The sequence below is a fragment of the Heterostelium album genome (assembly GCF_000004825.1).
Source record: "Heterostelium album PN500 unplaced genomic scaffold PPL_scaffold1, whole genome shotgun sequence".
Classification (NCBI taxonomy): Eukaryota; Evosea; class Eumycetozoa; order Acytosteliales; family Acytosteliaceae; genus Heterostelium; species Heterostelium album.
Genome location: NW_008805063.1, coordinates 1,784,369 through 1,801,282, shown reverse-complemented (window position 1 = coordinate 1,801,282; position 16,914 = coordinate 1,784,369). Strand labels below are relative to the sequence as shown.

The window sequence follows — 16,914 nt, the reverse complement described above, 5'->3', positions numbered from 1 at the left end:
TGATTAAATAAATAAATACTTACATAAATTAATCGAACTTCATATTTTTCAAACATTTTACTTTTATTTTATTTTTCATTTTATTTTATTTTATTTTGTTTTTTTTCAAAACGAACGAAGCTTCCTATTTTAAAAAGGTGAAATCATTGATTATTTTGTACAAAGCATAATGAACATGTAAGTTTCAAAAAAATAATATAGTTTTAGAATAATAATAACTTTATTGATCTGATGACATACAACACACTTATCTACATTACCTGTATATAATTGAAGATATTCTTAGTCTGACTCTTTAATAGTTACTTTATTCAAAACTTTAACAAAATATAATTATTTAATATCATCATACTAATATTTCTTTTTTTAACAATATAAAGTAGATTAACCTTTCTTGATTGATTACTTTTCCCTTTCCGAATACAAATATTTAAATAAATAAAACAATGATTGTAAATCATATTTATCTTAACAAAAACATTTAATATTACTCCTTTTCATTCTTTTTCTTTTTTTTTTTGTTTGTTAATATTGTTTGTTTGTTTATATACAAAAATAGTTTGAATCTATTTCTAAAATATAAATTCAACTAACACCTTTAGTTTATTTTTAATAATTATAATATATTTATTTAAATCTATTTTATTTAGAATTTACTTTCTTTTTTTGATTTAAAGGTTGTTTTGTTGTTGGTTTTGAATTGTTGTTGTTATTGTTGTTGATATTTGTTAGTTGTTTTGCAGTTTGTTGTTGAGTTTTAGATTGTGGCGCTACTTTTGTTGTTGTTTTTGCAGTTGGTTTGGCGGCGGTGGCTGTTTGAGTAGTTGTTGGTTTCTTTGTTTTGGTATATCTTTGTAATTCGATCTCTTGCAGCTTTAATTTACTTCTCTTTAGTGCATCCAATTGTTTCTTTAGATGCATTTGCTTTTCATAGTTGGCAATATCGTTAAAGTAACCAGAGAATGAAATATCGGCGTCGTTTGTCTTGTTCATCTTACCGGTGATACTCTGTAGGAAGCTGGATGGCTCTGACTGTGACACCTGAATAAACAATGGTACTTCCTTCTTGGCTTTCTTCTTGGAACCTACCGCTGCTGCAACGGCTTCGCGTTGCTTCTTGAGTTTCACTTCCAGTATGTGTTCTTTCGGTGGCTGAATGGGTGGATTGAATCCACCGAGTGAACTATCGAACAACTGGTAGATCTCCAGTGGGTTCTTGTCGCGACTCACCTGAGCGGCGGTGGTTTCATTGAACGAGAGGAAACGCTTGACAATCGGTTCAAACTGTGGATGCCAGTGATTGTAGAACAGTGTCAACTCCCAGAGCGATGTGGAGAACGCGTTGCAGTGGTCGGGATCTGGTGTCTCGCCGTTGTAGTCGCCGGAACGGTAGGAGTTGTCAGTGTCAACCAGCGATTGAACTCTTGGGAATGAAACAAACAGCTGCTTACAGAATGTAATGAGTGCGAGTGCGACATTAGTTGGCAGTCCAGTGGAGAGTGTCAGAATTCTCTTGATGAAAGAAGCGACTCTGTCGACGGCAGTATGTTTACGTTCTCCCAACATGTATTGCAGTGCTGCGATAGCTGGCAAGCAAAATTGTTGTTCTCGGGGCAGTACGAGTTGCGGCAACAACGAGTAGATCTTTGAGAAGTAGTCTTTCAAGTCGACGTTCAAAGTGTGTCCATGTTGCTTCACGGTTTTGAATGCTGTAATCGAGGTGTTGAGAGCGTTGCCAAGTGAGATGTTGTCACGTCCAATCAACGAAGCGAGTGCTGCCAACAAGTCGGGAAGGAAGTCGACAGAGATGAGATGTGCGAATTTCACTAGACCTTCGAGCACAGCTGTCAGCGCCGGCGAGTGGGGAGCCTGTTTGATAATACGGAAGTAGGTGATAAAGATGCTCTTGAGGATCTCGGTTTGGAGATAGCGCTGCTCCTTCATGGTGTATTCTGCCTCGGCTTCGTTCATCTCTTTGGCCAACTTCTTCTCGTCACGACGCTCCTTCTTTTCTTTCTGTGTGAAATGACGACGTTTCTTGGACGAGAGGAAACTGGTGGAGTCGGTGGCGGCACCGAGTGGATTCACCTTCTCGACGGCGTCGGTCAAGTGGATCGAACTGAACACTCTTAGCACGGTTGGATCCAACATGTAGTTGGTTGCTTTGGCGACGTTCGACATGCAACGCACGACTTCGAGTGCAGTCTGTCCACCGGTTGTATCGTTACGGAACAAGTCGTGCACCGCTTTGATGCAATCCGATGCAATCGCTTTATCACGATACACAGTGAAACGAGCGGTCAACGTAACCAAATTAGTACGGAAATTGAAATGAGGTTTGCTGACCAACAACGACGACGCAGCTTTCACAACGACAGCGAGAATAGCTGTCAAATCTCTAGGAGTATATCTACCCTCGACGACCTGGTGTTTAGTAAAGAATGCATTGTGATGCGATGGTTTGCGGTTCGATTGCAACGCCAGCACATTATCGACGGTACCCTCCACCAACACCAAGTAGTTCTGATAGAACTTCAGTAGTTTCGCTTCGTAGATACGTGTTTGTTTGATCTCCTTGCTCAATGTCTCTTTCTTTCTGTCCTTACCGTCGGCACCAGTCTTCTCTCCCTTTGAATCTTTATCCTCCTTGTGCAACTGACTACTAATCTTGTAGCCAGGAATAATATCCTTAAAGATGGCACACAACGACAAAACACCAAGTCTCTTCACCACCATATCAATGTTTTTCAAACAAATCGCAAAAATATCATTTAACAATCCAATCTTTTTTTGTTTAAATCAACAATATTTATGTTAGTTACTTATATTCTTAAGTATAATCTTTAATACTTTACATTATTTTCGGGATTCTCTGTAATTTTCATTGATATTTGAGCGATTCTTATTTTCGATTGTTCAATATTTTGTTGTTTCTGTAAATATAACTCTGCCTCTGTAAGTTTCTTCTTTTTTCCACCTTTTGAATCTACTTCTTCCTCTTCTTCTGATAGTTCAGATTCCTCTTCATCTAAATCCATTGCAGTATAACTTAATTGTTCACCATTGACTTCCTCTTCATCTTCATCATCAGATTCACTTTCCTCTTCACTATCATCTTGTTGTTGCTTGGTATTAATCATCTTTTTCTTATCTTGTTCCAACTTTTGTTTCTTGTTTGCCTGTTGTTGTTTTTGTTTCTCCAACTTCATAGCTTCTTCTCGCTCCTTGATAATCTGTTTAGGATGCTTCTGTACACCCTTTATCTCCTCTTGTTTCTTCTCCTGATTGATATAGACATCTTTTCTGCTCTTCTTACTACCATCCGCAGAGATAACAGGTAATCTATGTTTCTAGAAAATCAAAATATTAACAATCAAACTCTAACACAAATATTTTATAATAATAATAATAATACATACAACTATATCATCGGTTTCAAATGATCTTCCACCTCTTGACTTTGAGAAATTCTCTTCTAAATGATCATCTTCATCGTCATCTTCATAATCGTCATCTTCATCTTCTTCATCTTCGTCGTCATCTTCATCTTCGTCATCATCATTGTCTTGATCCAATCCTTTGGAACTAACTTTTTTACCAAATGCTTTAGTGATTCCTTCTTTCTCCATTTGTTTAGTCAATGACATTCCAAGATTCTTACTATTATATTTAGATGATTGATTATATTAATATATTTACATTAATTATAATTAATAAATGATAGTTATGGATGATTTGATCTTACTCATTTTCAAAATCAGCTTTTACAAAAGAACTAACAGAGTTGTTCTTAAAATAGGATAATGCTTCTTCGTCGTCATCGTCTACTGGTTGTTGATTCTTCTTGCTCTTATCGTCAAAGAGATTCTCAAACTCGGTGACATCTTCAACTTTCGATTCTCCACCACGAACCATACGAAGATGCTCTTCCTCCAAAGATGACAAGGTCTTTGATTTCTTTGTTGTTTTACCCATATTTATTGTCTTATTTTATATCAATAAATATATATTGTTTTTTTTTTTTGATCTAATTATCTTTATAATAATAAATAAATAAATTAAATAAAATAAACAAAATTAAAAAAAAGAGACGAACAAAGAGTAATTAATCAAAAAAAAAAACTAAAGTAAATGTTTGTCGGTCGTTTTTTTTTTGAAAATTTTTTTTTTAATTTTTTTGAAATTAAATTTTTTGATTGTCTCATTTTTTGAGAAAGTCAATCAAATTAATAAACATTGTAAAGATATAAATATAGAATATTTAATATTAATAGAACAATCACTATGATTGACTAGATTCTAAATTAATAAATTATATTATAAAAAAAAGTTTATCCATGGATTTTCACATTTTTCAGAATTCTTATTTATTATTTATATATTAAGTTATGGATAAAATAATAAAATTATTTATCTCACGATTATATAAACTAATTTAATGTATTATCTATAATGAGAATCTCTGGTTGTTTTAAAAGTACAAAAAATTTATTTAAATTAAAAACAAAAAAAGTTTTTTTTAAAAATTAAAATTTTCATAACCAAAGAAATATCTTTGCCTTGAACATCAGTAAATCAACAGACACTCCTCCTATGATTCTATTTATATTATATACATATTTTGTTATTTTTGTAAATATTATCAATTAAAAAGTAAAAAGTAAAAGTAAAAGTAAATTAAAAGTAAAAGTAAAAGGTGTAACATTAGTTGTGTAACAAATTAAAAATAGTAGTGTAATGCAAAATAATAATGTTATACCGAATGCAGTGGTAGCTGCTGATCCAACTATAGTACCTGGTGCAGATGAAAGTAAACTACAGGTAATGAATGATACGGATCTAACTATTTTCTTTCTAATACGACCGGACACAGCATTCAATCAGTACCCAGATCAACCGGCGATGAACGCACAGAAGGGCAGTGTCAATGGAAAATCTTCAACCATCTACGAGGTGAGCAGCGTAAAATCCTATGTATCGGTGTTTATCATCGACAAGCAACTCTATTACAACGTCTTTATGGATAGACTAATCAGTCAAGGTAACTGCCTCAGATTTAAACAATCACACATCAATAGCGCTAGACAGGGACTACCAAGATATTTCAATGCGAAATTCGTAGAGACACAACCACCACCACCACCACCACCCGTCGATAATGCTGCTCACAATCAAATAGATCCTGGCGCAGAAGGTTACAAAAAACAGTAGACATATTATAATAGTAATGTTATAGGTATTCAATAAAATGTAAAAATAAACCAAGATTGATTATATATATATATATGACAATCAATCAAATATTTAACTAATTAGTTCTAAGATATTTATTGAAAACATTTACTTAACAATCTTCGGGAAATTACAATGTCAACCCAACCTTTTCAAATTCAAAAAATTACCTAAAAATGGGATACTTTCACATTGAGAAAATTGGTTTGATTTCCAGAGATATTGTAAATAAAAGATAAAATGACTATGTTTATAAAGTTTCACATTTAACTATTAATAATAAATAAATCAAAAAAAAAAAGTTGATATTTAAAATATGAAAAGTTTTTTTTATTTTTACTTTTCACAATCAATATATTTCTTGGCTTTGAACATCGATGTACATCTGATTTTATTCTATTTATACATATATTTTTTTTTTTTTAAGTGTAAAAGTTAAAAGTGTAACATAGTAGTGATAATATGCAAAATAATATTAATAATAATAATAATAATATACCAGATGCAGTGGTGGCTGGTGATGATACTATAGTACAAGGTGTAGTAAATAGACTAAAAATAATGAATACCACGAATCAAATTATTTATTTGCTGATACGATCAGAGAGTGCATTCGAAGAGTACCCAGATCAATTGGCAGCGAAAGCACAGAAAGGCAGTGTCGAGGGCAATCAATCGACCGTCTACGAGGTGAGCAGCGAAATCTCCTATGTATCGGTGTTCATCCCCGACCATCCTCACTACTATAACGTCTTTATAGACCGACTTATCAACCGAGGCCAATGCCTCAGATTCAAACAATCACACATCAATCGCGCCAGACAGGGACTACCTAGATATTTCAATGCACGATATGTAGAGATCGACGCCCCTCACAATAATTTAAACACAGGTGCAGAACTAGGTTAAACAAACAAGTGTAAACATAATAATAATAATATAGTAAAGTAACATTGTAATCGTAATGTGTTTTAGATAAATACACCTGTACTACTACTACACCTATTAAATAAACCAGCGATTGATTTAGTATATAATAAAAATCAATCAAATATTTAATTAATCAATCCAACCAAAGATTTAATTAACATTTCTTTGAACAAAAATATCTATCTTTCAAAATGAAAAACAATAAAATTTAAATAAACTTTTATAAACTTGTAAAAATCGCCATATTAAAAAATTATCGTTTACGGCGATTGTATACATTGTTTTTGTATCAAAATAGATATACTATTAAAATATTTTTAAAAAAAAAAAGATACTAAAAAAAATTTTGCAAAAAAATTTTAAATATCACCTGATTATGTGTTTTCATGTTGAAACAGTCAAACCAATCAGAAGATCATCCACCACTCCAATGTACTATAAATAAATATTTTGTAATTGTAAATATAATTGTTAATTTTAGTCAATTAAAGTAAAAAGTAAGAGTAATAGTAATAGTAATAGTAAAAAAAATAGCATAGTGTAAAACAAAGAATAATGCAAAATAATAATGTTATACCGTATGCAGTGGTGGCTGCTGATCCTACTATTATACCTGGTGTAAATAATAGACTGCAGGTACTGAATACATTTGATCAAACCATTCATTTGCTGATACGATCGGACAAAGCATTCAAGCAGTACCCACACAATCTAACAGCGAATGCACAGTATGGCAGCGTCGAAGCAAATGATACAATCGTCTTCGAGGTGAGCAGTGACGACTCCCATGTATCGGTGTTCATCACTGAAAATCAACGCTATTACAATGTCCTTTTCGATAGGCAAGTCAGCAAAGGTAACTGCCTCAGATTCAAACAATCACACATCAAACTCGCTAGAGAACGACTACCACGATATTTCAATGCACAATTCGAAGAGATAATAGAAGCGGTGCCTGCTGCCAATAATGTTGCACCACCTGTCAATAATTTTGTTGCAGCCAATCATATAGAGACTGGCGCAGAAGGTTAAATGAATAGAATAGTAAACAAATTATATAGTAATGGTAACATTCCTTATAGATACACTGTAGTAGTACCAACACCCATTAATATTCAATCAAAAAAATGTAAAATAAACCAATAATCGATTATTTAGAATTCTAAATATATATACTAAATATTCACAATCAATAAAATATTTAACTAATGGTTCAATCATAACTTAATCAATTATTAAAAAAAGGAAAGAATATATTAAATGATACATATTATTAAATGATAGATATAAACAATGTAGAACACCTGTATAAAAAATACATTAAAAAGAATAATACAAAAGTGAATCAAAATCGTTTGAACCAAATTAAATTAAATAAAACCAATATTCCAAATATTTAATAATAAACGAAATCTAACTTTAAAAACAACATTGTTATTATTAATTAACATTAATTGAATTTATACAAAATTAGAGATACTGATGGTATAAATCTTTTTTTGTAAAAAATAAGATAATTTTGCAAATTAAATTAAAAAAAAAATTCAAAAAAAGGACCTTTTTTGAAAAACACCTGATTGATAATGTGTTCAGCAATCAGAAGATCTTCCACAACCCAACTGTACTATAAATAAATATTTTGTAATTGTTATTATATATTGTTAATTTTAGTCAATTAAAAGTAAACAGTAAAAGATATAAAGTGTGGTTAGAGAGACAGCAGAAGCAGGAAAGAATATGGCGAATAATTTACAAGCTGCCGTGGTGATTCCCGATCCTACTATAGTGCCTGGTGAGGTGATGCGACTTCAAATACTGAACACCACCAATCGACCCGTACACGTGCTCATTCGACCGAGGTCAGCACACGAACAGTTCCCCAAACAATTAGATGAATTGGCACAGTATGGTGCAGTCGCAGGAAACAACACGGCGACAACATACGAAGTACACAGTCCTGAATCGTTTGTATCGGTGTTTGTCATCGCTCAAAATGGATTCTATCTTTTGGTCATTAAGAATCGACAGATCAACAGAGGTCAGTGTCTAAGAATCAAACAGTCGCATATCACTCTTGCCGAAGAGAATCCACAGGCCGTCTATTACAACGGCCTATTCCAGGTGGTACAAACCAATGCTGTCAGCCAAGTTAATACCGGAGCAGAAGGTTAAAGCTGAAAAAAAAAAGCAATGAAACATAATATCATAACAATATATAAATTATAGTAAAAGTAATATTTAATAAGCATATAATATAAAGTAGAGTATATATAAATATATATAAGCAAGCAGTAATTTCAAGACATTGATTTACATAGATGTCATGTAATAATAATAATAATAATAAACCGATAGAAAATTGTATCAATCACACACGTTTGATAACAAACAACCACATTGAAAATCAATGGTAATATTAAAAATAAAACTATTTAATTTTTATGTGGAAAGAGAGAATAGCATGCTTATTTGTTTATTTAGCATTATTGCCTTCGAAAACGAAACGATTATTATCCAGATATTACTTACTTTACTTACTTTTGGCAAGATAAAATAATCTAGATCGATGAAATAAGATAATGATTGAAGTTTAGTTAGTGTTTCAAAAGATGCCTACAAAGACAAGAGTATGTGCTACCCGGTTACAGTTATAACAAAAGTGTTACTCACATATTTAAAATCAGAAATGCTCAACATGATTTCCTACAGATTAGAATCTATTAATGTGTATATTGTTATAACAAGCAAAGACTGACAAGTCTAAAGTTGTCGAGCATTCAGGTAAGGTAAAAAAGATAATAACATCGCGACAGACCAAGAGAAGAGATACACAACATCTATCGAGATTACCAAACCAGATTATTTACTCATAATAATCGTAAACGGTCACCAATTTTGTCTATTTATTCACTCACTATTATTATATCATTAACCTAACTGGTTCTGTCAGAGCCTAACTTTAATTGTAAATTCATTTTTCCGCGAAAATAAAATATCCAAAAAAAAAAGTTTTAAAAACCACTATTGATTATTTTCTCTGATTTTTCTGCTGATCATATCTATTTTTGCAAAAAAAAAAAAAATAATCTCTGATTTGTCAGAATCAATGGTTACAAAAATTTTAAGATATTTAAAGATTTTATTCGAAGCAGAGATTTTTCTTTCGAATTTTTGTAATCGTTCGATCAATAACTTTACTTTGGTTTAAAATGATTTAAAATCATTCATTTTAGTTTTTGAAGTTGGATAATAGATAAAATAGAATAATGTCAGACAGTAAAGTTGAAAAGAGTTTACCAAAGATTATTCTTTTCAAAATATTAGATTATTTTGTTGCAGAATGTGTTTCGCTGAGAGATGAAATTAGATTAACCAGTGATACAAATCCAGATGTACTATGCCAAAACTATCAAGATTGGATCATAGAGTTGGCCACAGTATCAAAGTTATTCCATACTGGTGTTCGCACATCGATTGCCAATAGGACAGCAATAAGATTGACTATGGATGACTATGATTATATTGACAAAGACAACGAGGAAAACAAGTTGGAGTTCTATGGAACTGCAACCCATCTCATTGCAGAGGACGATTATTTCGAACCATTCAAATCAGTCAGATCTTTCAAATCGATATTTGGTTCCGTCAAGAAACTATCATTACACTATGAAGAGGTGTTCTTTTTAGAAAAAGAAGAAGGAGTTGAAAAGAAAATAAAGAAAAACACCAAGAGAAAGGAAGTTGTCAAAGATAGTGTTGATAGTGGAGTTAAGAGCGACAACATATTATCATTGGAGAGTCTAGTAGTTAGAGATATGTATATTGCAAATAACACTTACAACTATGAGAAGTTTGCTTGTTTGGATACATCAGCACTTAAACACCTGTCTCTTGATTTCATTACAGATGGTTGTGATGAGCTGATGGATGATATGTTTTCGTTCATCTTTGCAGAGCCATTCCTTGGTTTGAATAGTTTGGAACTCACTGGCTTTGACGTTGACCGAGTTAAGCAGCCTTTTGTAAGCAAATTCTTCAAGTTATTGTCGAAATTCACAGAATTGAAGAGATTCAAGTTGAACCACAATTTTAGAAGTAAATTCAACGGTGTCTTTGTTAAGGAGTTGGTCAAGTTCTTGGGTCAACAAAATACTTTGGAATGCTTTGATTACAGTAGTGAATGTCATATTCCAAGAGGACACGAATATTTAGAGACTCTATTCAAGAAAGGATCGTCAATCAACGAATTGGATATAATCGCCAACTACAATCTACCATTGCTAGACAGAGTTTTGGATAGATTGCATCTTTACAATATCGATCATCATCATCGAAATAGCGATGAACCACTGGAGTCTATGGTTCTTCCGAAATCAGTCAAATCATTGCAAGTCGATTTCGAAGTAACATTCCAACAGCTTGCCGAGCTTTTGAAGGATAATGATATCACGGAAATACTCAGGGTGGTAGTTCACGTTCACCCAACCCTAAACAAGATTAAATCGCTGGATCAATTCGTAAAAAACCTCCAAAGCAACAAGACATTGCAGAGAATCTATATCCAATTGAGATCTACTTTTGAAGGTGATGACGAATACGACGACTATTGCGATCCAGAGGATGCCTACAAAAATAATCTCATTGAAAAGCTTGATGGTGTTATCCAAAAACATCCGACCATCAGGAATAAAAACAACTGGGTGAATCATATCGATATTAAGACAATCAATGATTATTATCATTAGATACCTATCTATCTGATCTGCTATCTATCGTCAAGTTGCAAAATAAAAATAAAATAAAATAAAAATAAAGATTTTCCAATAACATCGATAATAATTTAATTTTTTTTTTTTTTTTAAAAAACATAGCATTAATTTTTCCAACAAAAATAGAAACAGTAACAGCAACATCAACAACACGAACTAACTAGTTCCGAGGTCAAGAGTAGTTAGTTGAAGAAGCTGCTTTTGGATCTGGTTCATTTACAACTCACACACTAGCGAAAGGCCCTTTCTGTGGTTTTTAAGGATACAATGAAGAAGTACTCGTTTTTCAATAAATTAGTATCGATGACTGTCGACAATGCCTCTAATAACATCACTTTCCCTGCCTGTCTTGAGAATATCAAGAGGAGATAGTTTGATTAAAACACTGATTTGTCAAAACCTACAGAGATTATATCGTAGCTCTAAATACTGAATTTGGATATATATTGTACTATGTAGTGAATTTGGTTATAAATATCTATGATTTCTCCCACATAAACGAACATACACTATTTTTTTTTTTAAACAAACTAGATTTTAGATATGTATTGATTCGATAGATTATACCAAATATAAAAAGAATCATCTTCTTCAAACGAAGCATGCCTTATCAACAAAGAAGAATGAAAAATGCGTATGTGCGTAGATCACATAGCAAAGATACACTTTAGATTATTTTTCCGTTCTGCTAAGTATTAAAAGATCGAATTAAGTTATCACGCTGGCGCACTGAATAAGACTTATTACATGGATATCATCAACTTCTTATTTGACCTGAAGATACAAACAAGACAACACCTCAATGTACTCCAGTATATAGTTCGTGAAAAAAAGTAAACAAATATAATCAAACCTCAATGTTCTTATTTCAATAAAATACAACTTTGTAATAAGATTGTAGAATCAAAAAGAAGATATAAACGTTGTTGTAGCTGTTGCTTTTACTGTTCTATTTCTGTTTCTGTTCCAAGACTTAGAAATAATAAAAATTTTAAATCTTTAATCTTAAAACACTTTTCTTAATTCTTTGATCTTCATCAAAATTAAAAAACACAAAATTTCATAGGTGGGAAAAAAGTTGTAAAAAAAAAACTTAATTTTTGATTTAATAAAATGCAATGGTTGGTTGACCCAAATTCTGCTAAATATAGGATAAACGATCGTCTAAAATAAAGATATTTCAAAGTTTGAAACTTTGAGACTTTTTTTAAATTTAAAAATTTCAGCTTCTTTCACTTTATATTTTAAGTTTGTTTGGAAAAGAATGTTGTATAAAAACTTTGGTAGAGATGTTGTAACTTTAATTATATCAACCTACAAAAATAATAAGATAATATAATAATAATATATATAACAAATAAAATGAATATAAGAGAAATTCCTAGCGAATATTTTTATGAATATCAAAATAAAATTCAAATAATAAATATGACCAATAGAAATGCCTTTATTTTGATAGAAAACAGTGATCTGGATGGAAATCAATTGAATGACCACCATAAATCTCAACAAACTAGCTTGAAACCTTATTCAAATAAATATTATGAAATATTAGCAGACTATGTTTCCATATCAGTTTTTATAATGGATGGAGAAGGACTTAATTATATTAGTATCATGAAGAATAGATTACTAAAAACAGGTCAAGCACTACGGATTAAAGATTCACATGTTACAAGTGCAATAGGTTCACAGTTAACAGTACTTTATAATAGAGAATTTCAAATATCACAAACTTTTAACTCAAACGAAATATTTATTGGTCAATGTTAAATATAAATCAAAACAATAAATAAATATAATTTGTAAATAAAAACTTATTTAATTATGATAAAAAAAAGAGTCTTTTGTACTTACTAAGAGCTTTTAGGTTAGTGTAGAAAATATTTAGCCATACTCCTATTAAATTTGGAAGTGAATCTAGGCATGTTATAGTTAAAAAACTACATGATTTTATTATTAAATTAATAATATCAATCATCATTTAATTCCAAAATAGTTTTAGTGGATGGTGTGTGAACAAACAACTTTCCCATTTTCTCAAGGAAAAAAAATTAAAATTTTAGAACATTGTATTTTGTGTATTTTATTTTTTATTAAAATTGAGATTAAATCTTTGATCATGTGTTGTGTGATACGGTACTAATATAGGGTTCAGAGCTAACCTTATCCCATTTATAGTGTTTGTGTGGAAAAATAATTCAATATATTTATTGTTTAATCTATTATTTTATTAAATATCTCTACTATAATTCTATCTGTCTACTATAACTATAGAGCCTAAAAATTTTTGATCAATTGTATTTATATATCATCATCAAATAAATATTATATTTTTAAATATATAAAATTAGTATTTCTCAGTGAAAGACTAGTAGTGGTGACACAACCTTAAGTTTTTTGTAATAATTTTTTATTAGTTTTTTTTATTAAACTATTATCAGATACTATAGTAGTTGTTGTTGCTTTAACATATAATGAAGTTGTATAAAAAAGGTAGAATAAAGACATACAACCATGGATGCAATACGAAATGAGATTAGACAACAATTGTTGGATGCACAATTCAATGATAGCAATGACAGCTCTTCAGTGTGGCCAAATCATACACAAACAACACCTATACCACCCGATGCAACACAAAATAGCAATGAGTTACAAATGATCCCAAACTTTAATCCTTTTCATGTAATTATAAATATCGATTGATGAAGTTTTGTCTTATGAATTTTATTAATATATTTTTTTTTTTTACCAATAAAATAATATAGGCCCAAGAATACAGTGACATTGCACATGAAATACCAGAAAATTTAAAAGAATATTTATTACCTAGACAACCAAACTATGAACTCCTAGAAGAACTAAAGCGATACTATGGGCTTGATTTTGTGTAATAAACAAAAACCACAATAATAACTACTCTAACTTGAATCTAATTTCACTCCTACAACCTATTTTCTGCTATATATTTCCTCTTTTATCTCTAATTATCTAATTCTGTATATAAAATCAATTTTTGTAAATATTTTTCTTAATTTCAATATTCAATAATAAGGCTAAAGAACAAATATATATCCCCAAAAAAATAAAATGATTTAAATCACTCACCCCAAATTAGTTTTAATATTCATTTGGACACTAAACAACATTTTTTTAACTTTTTTATTCTTTTTTATTGGAAATGAACTTCAATGCCAAAAAAATAGAATTTATGCATTGAATTCAAATATTAAATATAATCGATCTAAATCTCGTGGTGAACTCTTACCAACCTTAATTCCTATCTCAAATTTTTATATTTTTAACCATATATACTAAGAAAGGAAAAAAATTTTCTCTGGTTGGATTGAAGTCTTCTCATCTATTTTTATTTTAGATTGGAGATAGTGAAATTTTTTCTGATTGATATGACAATCAATGAATGTGCGGATCGACTATATAAAATATAATGATATGCTGTGAATATTAATTTATTCAAAAAGGAAAGATTAAGGACGCCTCTGAACTTGTTTTACTCATATAGGAAGATTAAAAAACTAAATTCAATATCAATACATTTATCCGTTCGACTATATATATATATATATATATAACAATAAAAAATTTATCTATCTTTAACTCATATTTATCATTAATCTAATTTCGTATATTTTTTTTTTAAAGGGAAATTGCCAACGATATCCCAGATAATTTAAAAAAATATTTACTTGAGAGAACGAAACTATGACCTGTTAAAAGAACTTAAGAGATATTTTTGATTTTTAGAAAACCAACCTAACTAATTTGAATCTATATTTCACACTTAAACAACAAATATATACTATTTATTACTAATTAATTAATTCTCTAATGAATCCTTTTTTTGTAAATATTTAGACTTTATTTTTTTTTTTTATTAATTAAAAAAAAAAATACATTCTGAAGCACAAACAAATAAATATCTATTTTTGTAATTTGCGAATCCCAAAATAATATAAATCCTTCACCCCCATTTTAATTTTAATATTCATTCAGAACCTGGTTGTGAACATTCTTGCATGATCAACAACATTCCGAAAGCTTAAATCTTTTGATTTTTTTTTTTTTGTTTTTTTCGAATTTTTTTAATGATTTAATTTAACCTTGAAACCATTGTTCAAATATTATTTTTTTTTTTACTCAAGCAGATAAATAAAATACAATGACAGTTGCAGAGTACGAATTGAATGAAGCTAGATTCTTGGAGTTGCTGACCAAGTTGATCGCCGAAGGTAAGACCCTCCAGAATCAACCACCAGAATTGATCCCAGTCGAAGACAATGCCGGTCGTCATGTCTTGGCTGCATTGGAGCCATACACCGTCGAGAAGGGTGGTGTCTTGAAGGTCGAGCACATCGCATTCCACAAGGGACGTGGTAATATTCTCATCCAATACCCAGGTACCGTCGAGAACAAGTGTATCTCATTCGTCGGTTCTCATCTCGACGTCGTACCAGCCATCGCTGCCAACTGGGAGCGTGATCCATTCACTCTCGTCATCGAAGGTGATCGTCTCTACGGACGTGGTACCACCGATTGTCTCGGTCACGTTGCACTCCTCACAGATCTTTTCATCACCGTAAGTAGTTCATAACTAGTTATTAAACAAATTCTTACGTACTTACTTCCTTACTTTGTTTATTAATCTAACTAGTTAGCAACAAAGAAACCAGCTTTGAAACACTCAATTAATGCTGTATTCATTGCCAGTGAAGAGAATGATGAAATTCCAGTATGTATAAAATTATCATAACTTTCATTATCAACACACTTTTGATAGTTAGTGTTGTTATATGAAAAACTCAACCAAAAAAAGAGAAGAGAATAGTGGTTAACTAATTTTAATAATATTTCAATTCAAATTGATAACATTGTTAACAATGATAATAATAGGGTGTAGGTGTTGATGAATTGGATAAGCAAGGTAAGATCGATCATTTGAAATACGGTCCACTCTACTGGGTAGACTCAGCAGATATGCAACCAACCATCGGTACCGGTGGTGCTCAGAATTGGAATTTGAAAGCCTGTGGAAAGATCTTCCACAGTGCCATTCCAAACAAGGCAATCAACACCATTGAACTCGCCAATGAAGCATTGGCCGAAGTCCAAAAGCGATTCTATGCCGATTTCCCAGCACACCCAGAGGAACACCGTTACGGATACGAAGTATCATCCACCATGAAACCAACACTCTGGAAGAAGATCGATGGATCCTACAACCAGATTCCAGGTGAAGCCGTCATTTGCGGTGACATTCGTCTCACCCCATTCTACGACATGGCCGAGATGCGTAAGAAAGTAGAGTCGTACGTCGCCGACATCAACTCTAACATCACCGATCTCCGTAACCGTGGTCCATTCAGCAAGTACTCACTCCCAGAGGAAGGTCTCACCGGTAAGATCGAAATCGAATGGATCGGTGAATCATCACCAGGTGTTGCATGTAACATTGATTCCAAAGGGTAAGTTTTAAAACAACAAGATATTAGAAAACAATAGTTATTTAACAACTCTTATTTCTAATATTAGATACCAAGCATTGGGACAAGCCACTAAAGAAGTTACTGGTGAATTGAAACCAGTTTCAACATGTGGAACCTTACCACTTGTAAAGGATCTCCAAGCAAGTGGATTCGATCTTCAAATTACTGGGTAACTATAACCATTAACATATCATCGAAATAATAATCATGATTATATATCTAATTTATTATAATTCACTATTTTATTTATTTAACTATATAGTTTTGGTAAAGAGGAAACTTATCATGCTGATAATGAATACGCTTCATTGAGTGATTTCAAGAAGGCCATTAAGATCTTGACCAGAACCATCGATCTTTTGGAACAACAACAATAAAATAAACTTTAAAAAAATAACTACTTCTAAATCTAAATATCGTTCATCTTAATCGTAATCTTAATCATAACAAATGAACAAGGTTACTATTAACTTTTT

At 31.3% G+C, this 16,914-nt stretch overlaps 8 protein-coding genes across 8 annotated transcripts; 7 read left to right on the top strand and 1 right to left on the bottom strand.

The window, feature by feature from the left end:
• Positions 1–631: 631 nt before the first annotated feature.
• PPL_00757 (uncharacterized protein) lies at positions 632–3,975 on the bottom strand (the record flags this gene model as incomplete). The annotated part of the gene is made up of 6 exons (XM_020571777.1): positions 632–637; positions 658–1,152; positions 1,231–2,784; positions 2,856–3,350; positions 3,420–3,660; positions 3,746–3,975. 6 exons carry the CDS (start codon positions 3,973–3,975, stop codon positions 632–634), a joined length of 3,021 nt encoding a protein of 1,006 aa, XP_020438300.1.
• A 762-nt stretch (positions 3,976–4,737) lies between these two features.
• PPL_00756 (uncharacterized protein) lies at positions 4,738–5,211 on the top strand (the record flags this gene model as incomplete). Its single annotated transcript, XM_020571776.1, has 1 exon — positions 4,738–5,211. One exon carries the CDS (start codon positions 4,738–4,740, stop codon positions 5,209–5,211), a length of 474 nt encoding a protein of 157 aa, XP_020438299.1.
• A 483-nt stretch (positions 5,212–5,694) lies between these two features.
• On the top strand, positions 5,695–6,091 carry PPL_00755 (uncharacterized protein; the record flags this gene model as incomplete). Its single annotated transcript, XM_020571775.1, has 2 exons — positions 5,695–5,922; positions 5,993–6,091. The coding sequence occupies 2 exons, from the start codon at positions 5,695–5,697 to the stop codon at positions 6,089–6,091; spliced, it is 327 nt and encodes a 108-aa protein (XP_020438298.1).
• Positions 6,092–6,717: 626 nt separating this feature from the next.
• Positions 6,718–9,035, top strand: PPL_00754 (uncharacterized protein; the record flags this gene model as incomplete). The annotated part of the gene is made up of 6 exons (XM_020571774.1): positions 6,718–7,189; positions 7,447–7,468; positions 7,866–8,200; positions 8,448–8,487; positions 8,761–8,789; positions 8,908–9,035. 6 exons carry the CDS (start codon positions 6,718–6,720, stop codon positions 9,033–9,035), a joined length of 1,026 nt encoding a protein of 341 aa, XP_020438297.1.
• A 393-nt stretch (positions 9,036–9,428) lies between these two features.
• On the top strand, positions 9,429–10,907 carry PPL_00753 (uncharacterized protein; the record flags this gene model as incomplete). Its single annotated transcript, XM_020571773.1, has 1 exon — positions 9,429–10,907. One exon carries the CDS (start codon positions 9,429–9,431, stop codon positions 10,905–10,907), a length of 1,479 nt encoding a protein of 492 aa, XP_020438296.1.
• A 654-nt stretch (positions 10,908–11,561) lies between these two features.
• PPL_00752 (uncharacterized protein) lies at positions 11,562–12,704 on the top strand (the record flags this gene model as incomplete). The annotated part of the gene is made up of 2 exons (XM_020571772.1): positions 11,562–11,623; positions 12,545–12,704. The coding sequence occupies 2 exons, from the start codon at positions 11,562–11,564 to the stop codon at positions 12,702–12,704; spliced, it is 222 nt and encodes a 73-aa protein (XP_020438295.1).
• A 744-nt stretch (positions 12,705–13,448) lies between these two features.
• PPL_00751 (uncharacterized protein) lies at positions 13,449–14,252 on the top strand (the record flags this gene model as incomplete). Its single annotated transcript, XM_020571771.1, has 3 exons — positions 13,449–13,619; positions 13,703–13,824; positions 14,141–14,252. 3 exons carry the CDS (start codon positions 13,449–13,451, stop codon positions 14,250–14,252), a joined length of 405 nt encoding a protein of 134 aa, XP_020438294.1.
• An 862-nt stretch (positions 14,253–15,114) lies between these two features.
• On the top strand, positions 15,115–16,815 carry argE (acetylornithine deacetylase; the record flags this gene model as incomplete). Its single annotated transcript, XM_020571770.1, has 5 exons — positions 15,115–15,531; positions 15,607–15,684; positions 15,846–16,417; positions 16,485–16,607; positions 16,701–16,815. 5 exons carry the CDS (start codon positions 15,115–15,117, stop codon positions 16,813–16,815), a joined length of 1,305 nt encoding a protein of 434 aa, XP_020438293.1.
• Between the last annotated feature and the right edge of the window lie 99 nt (positions 16,816–16,914).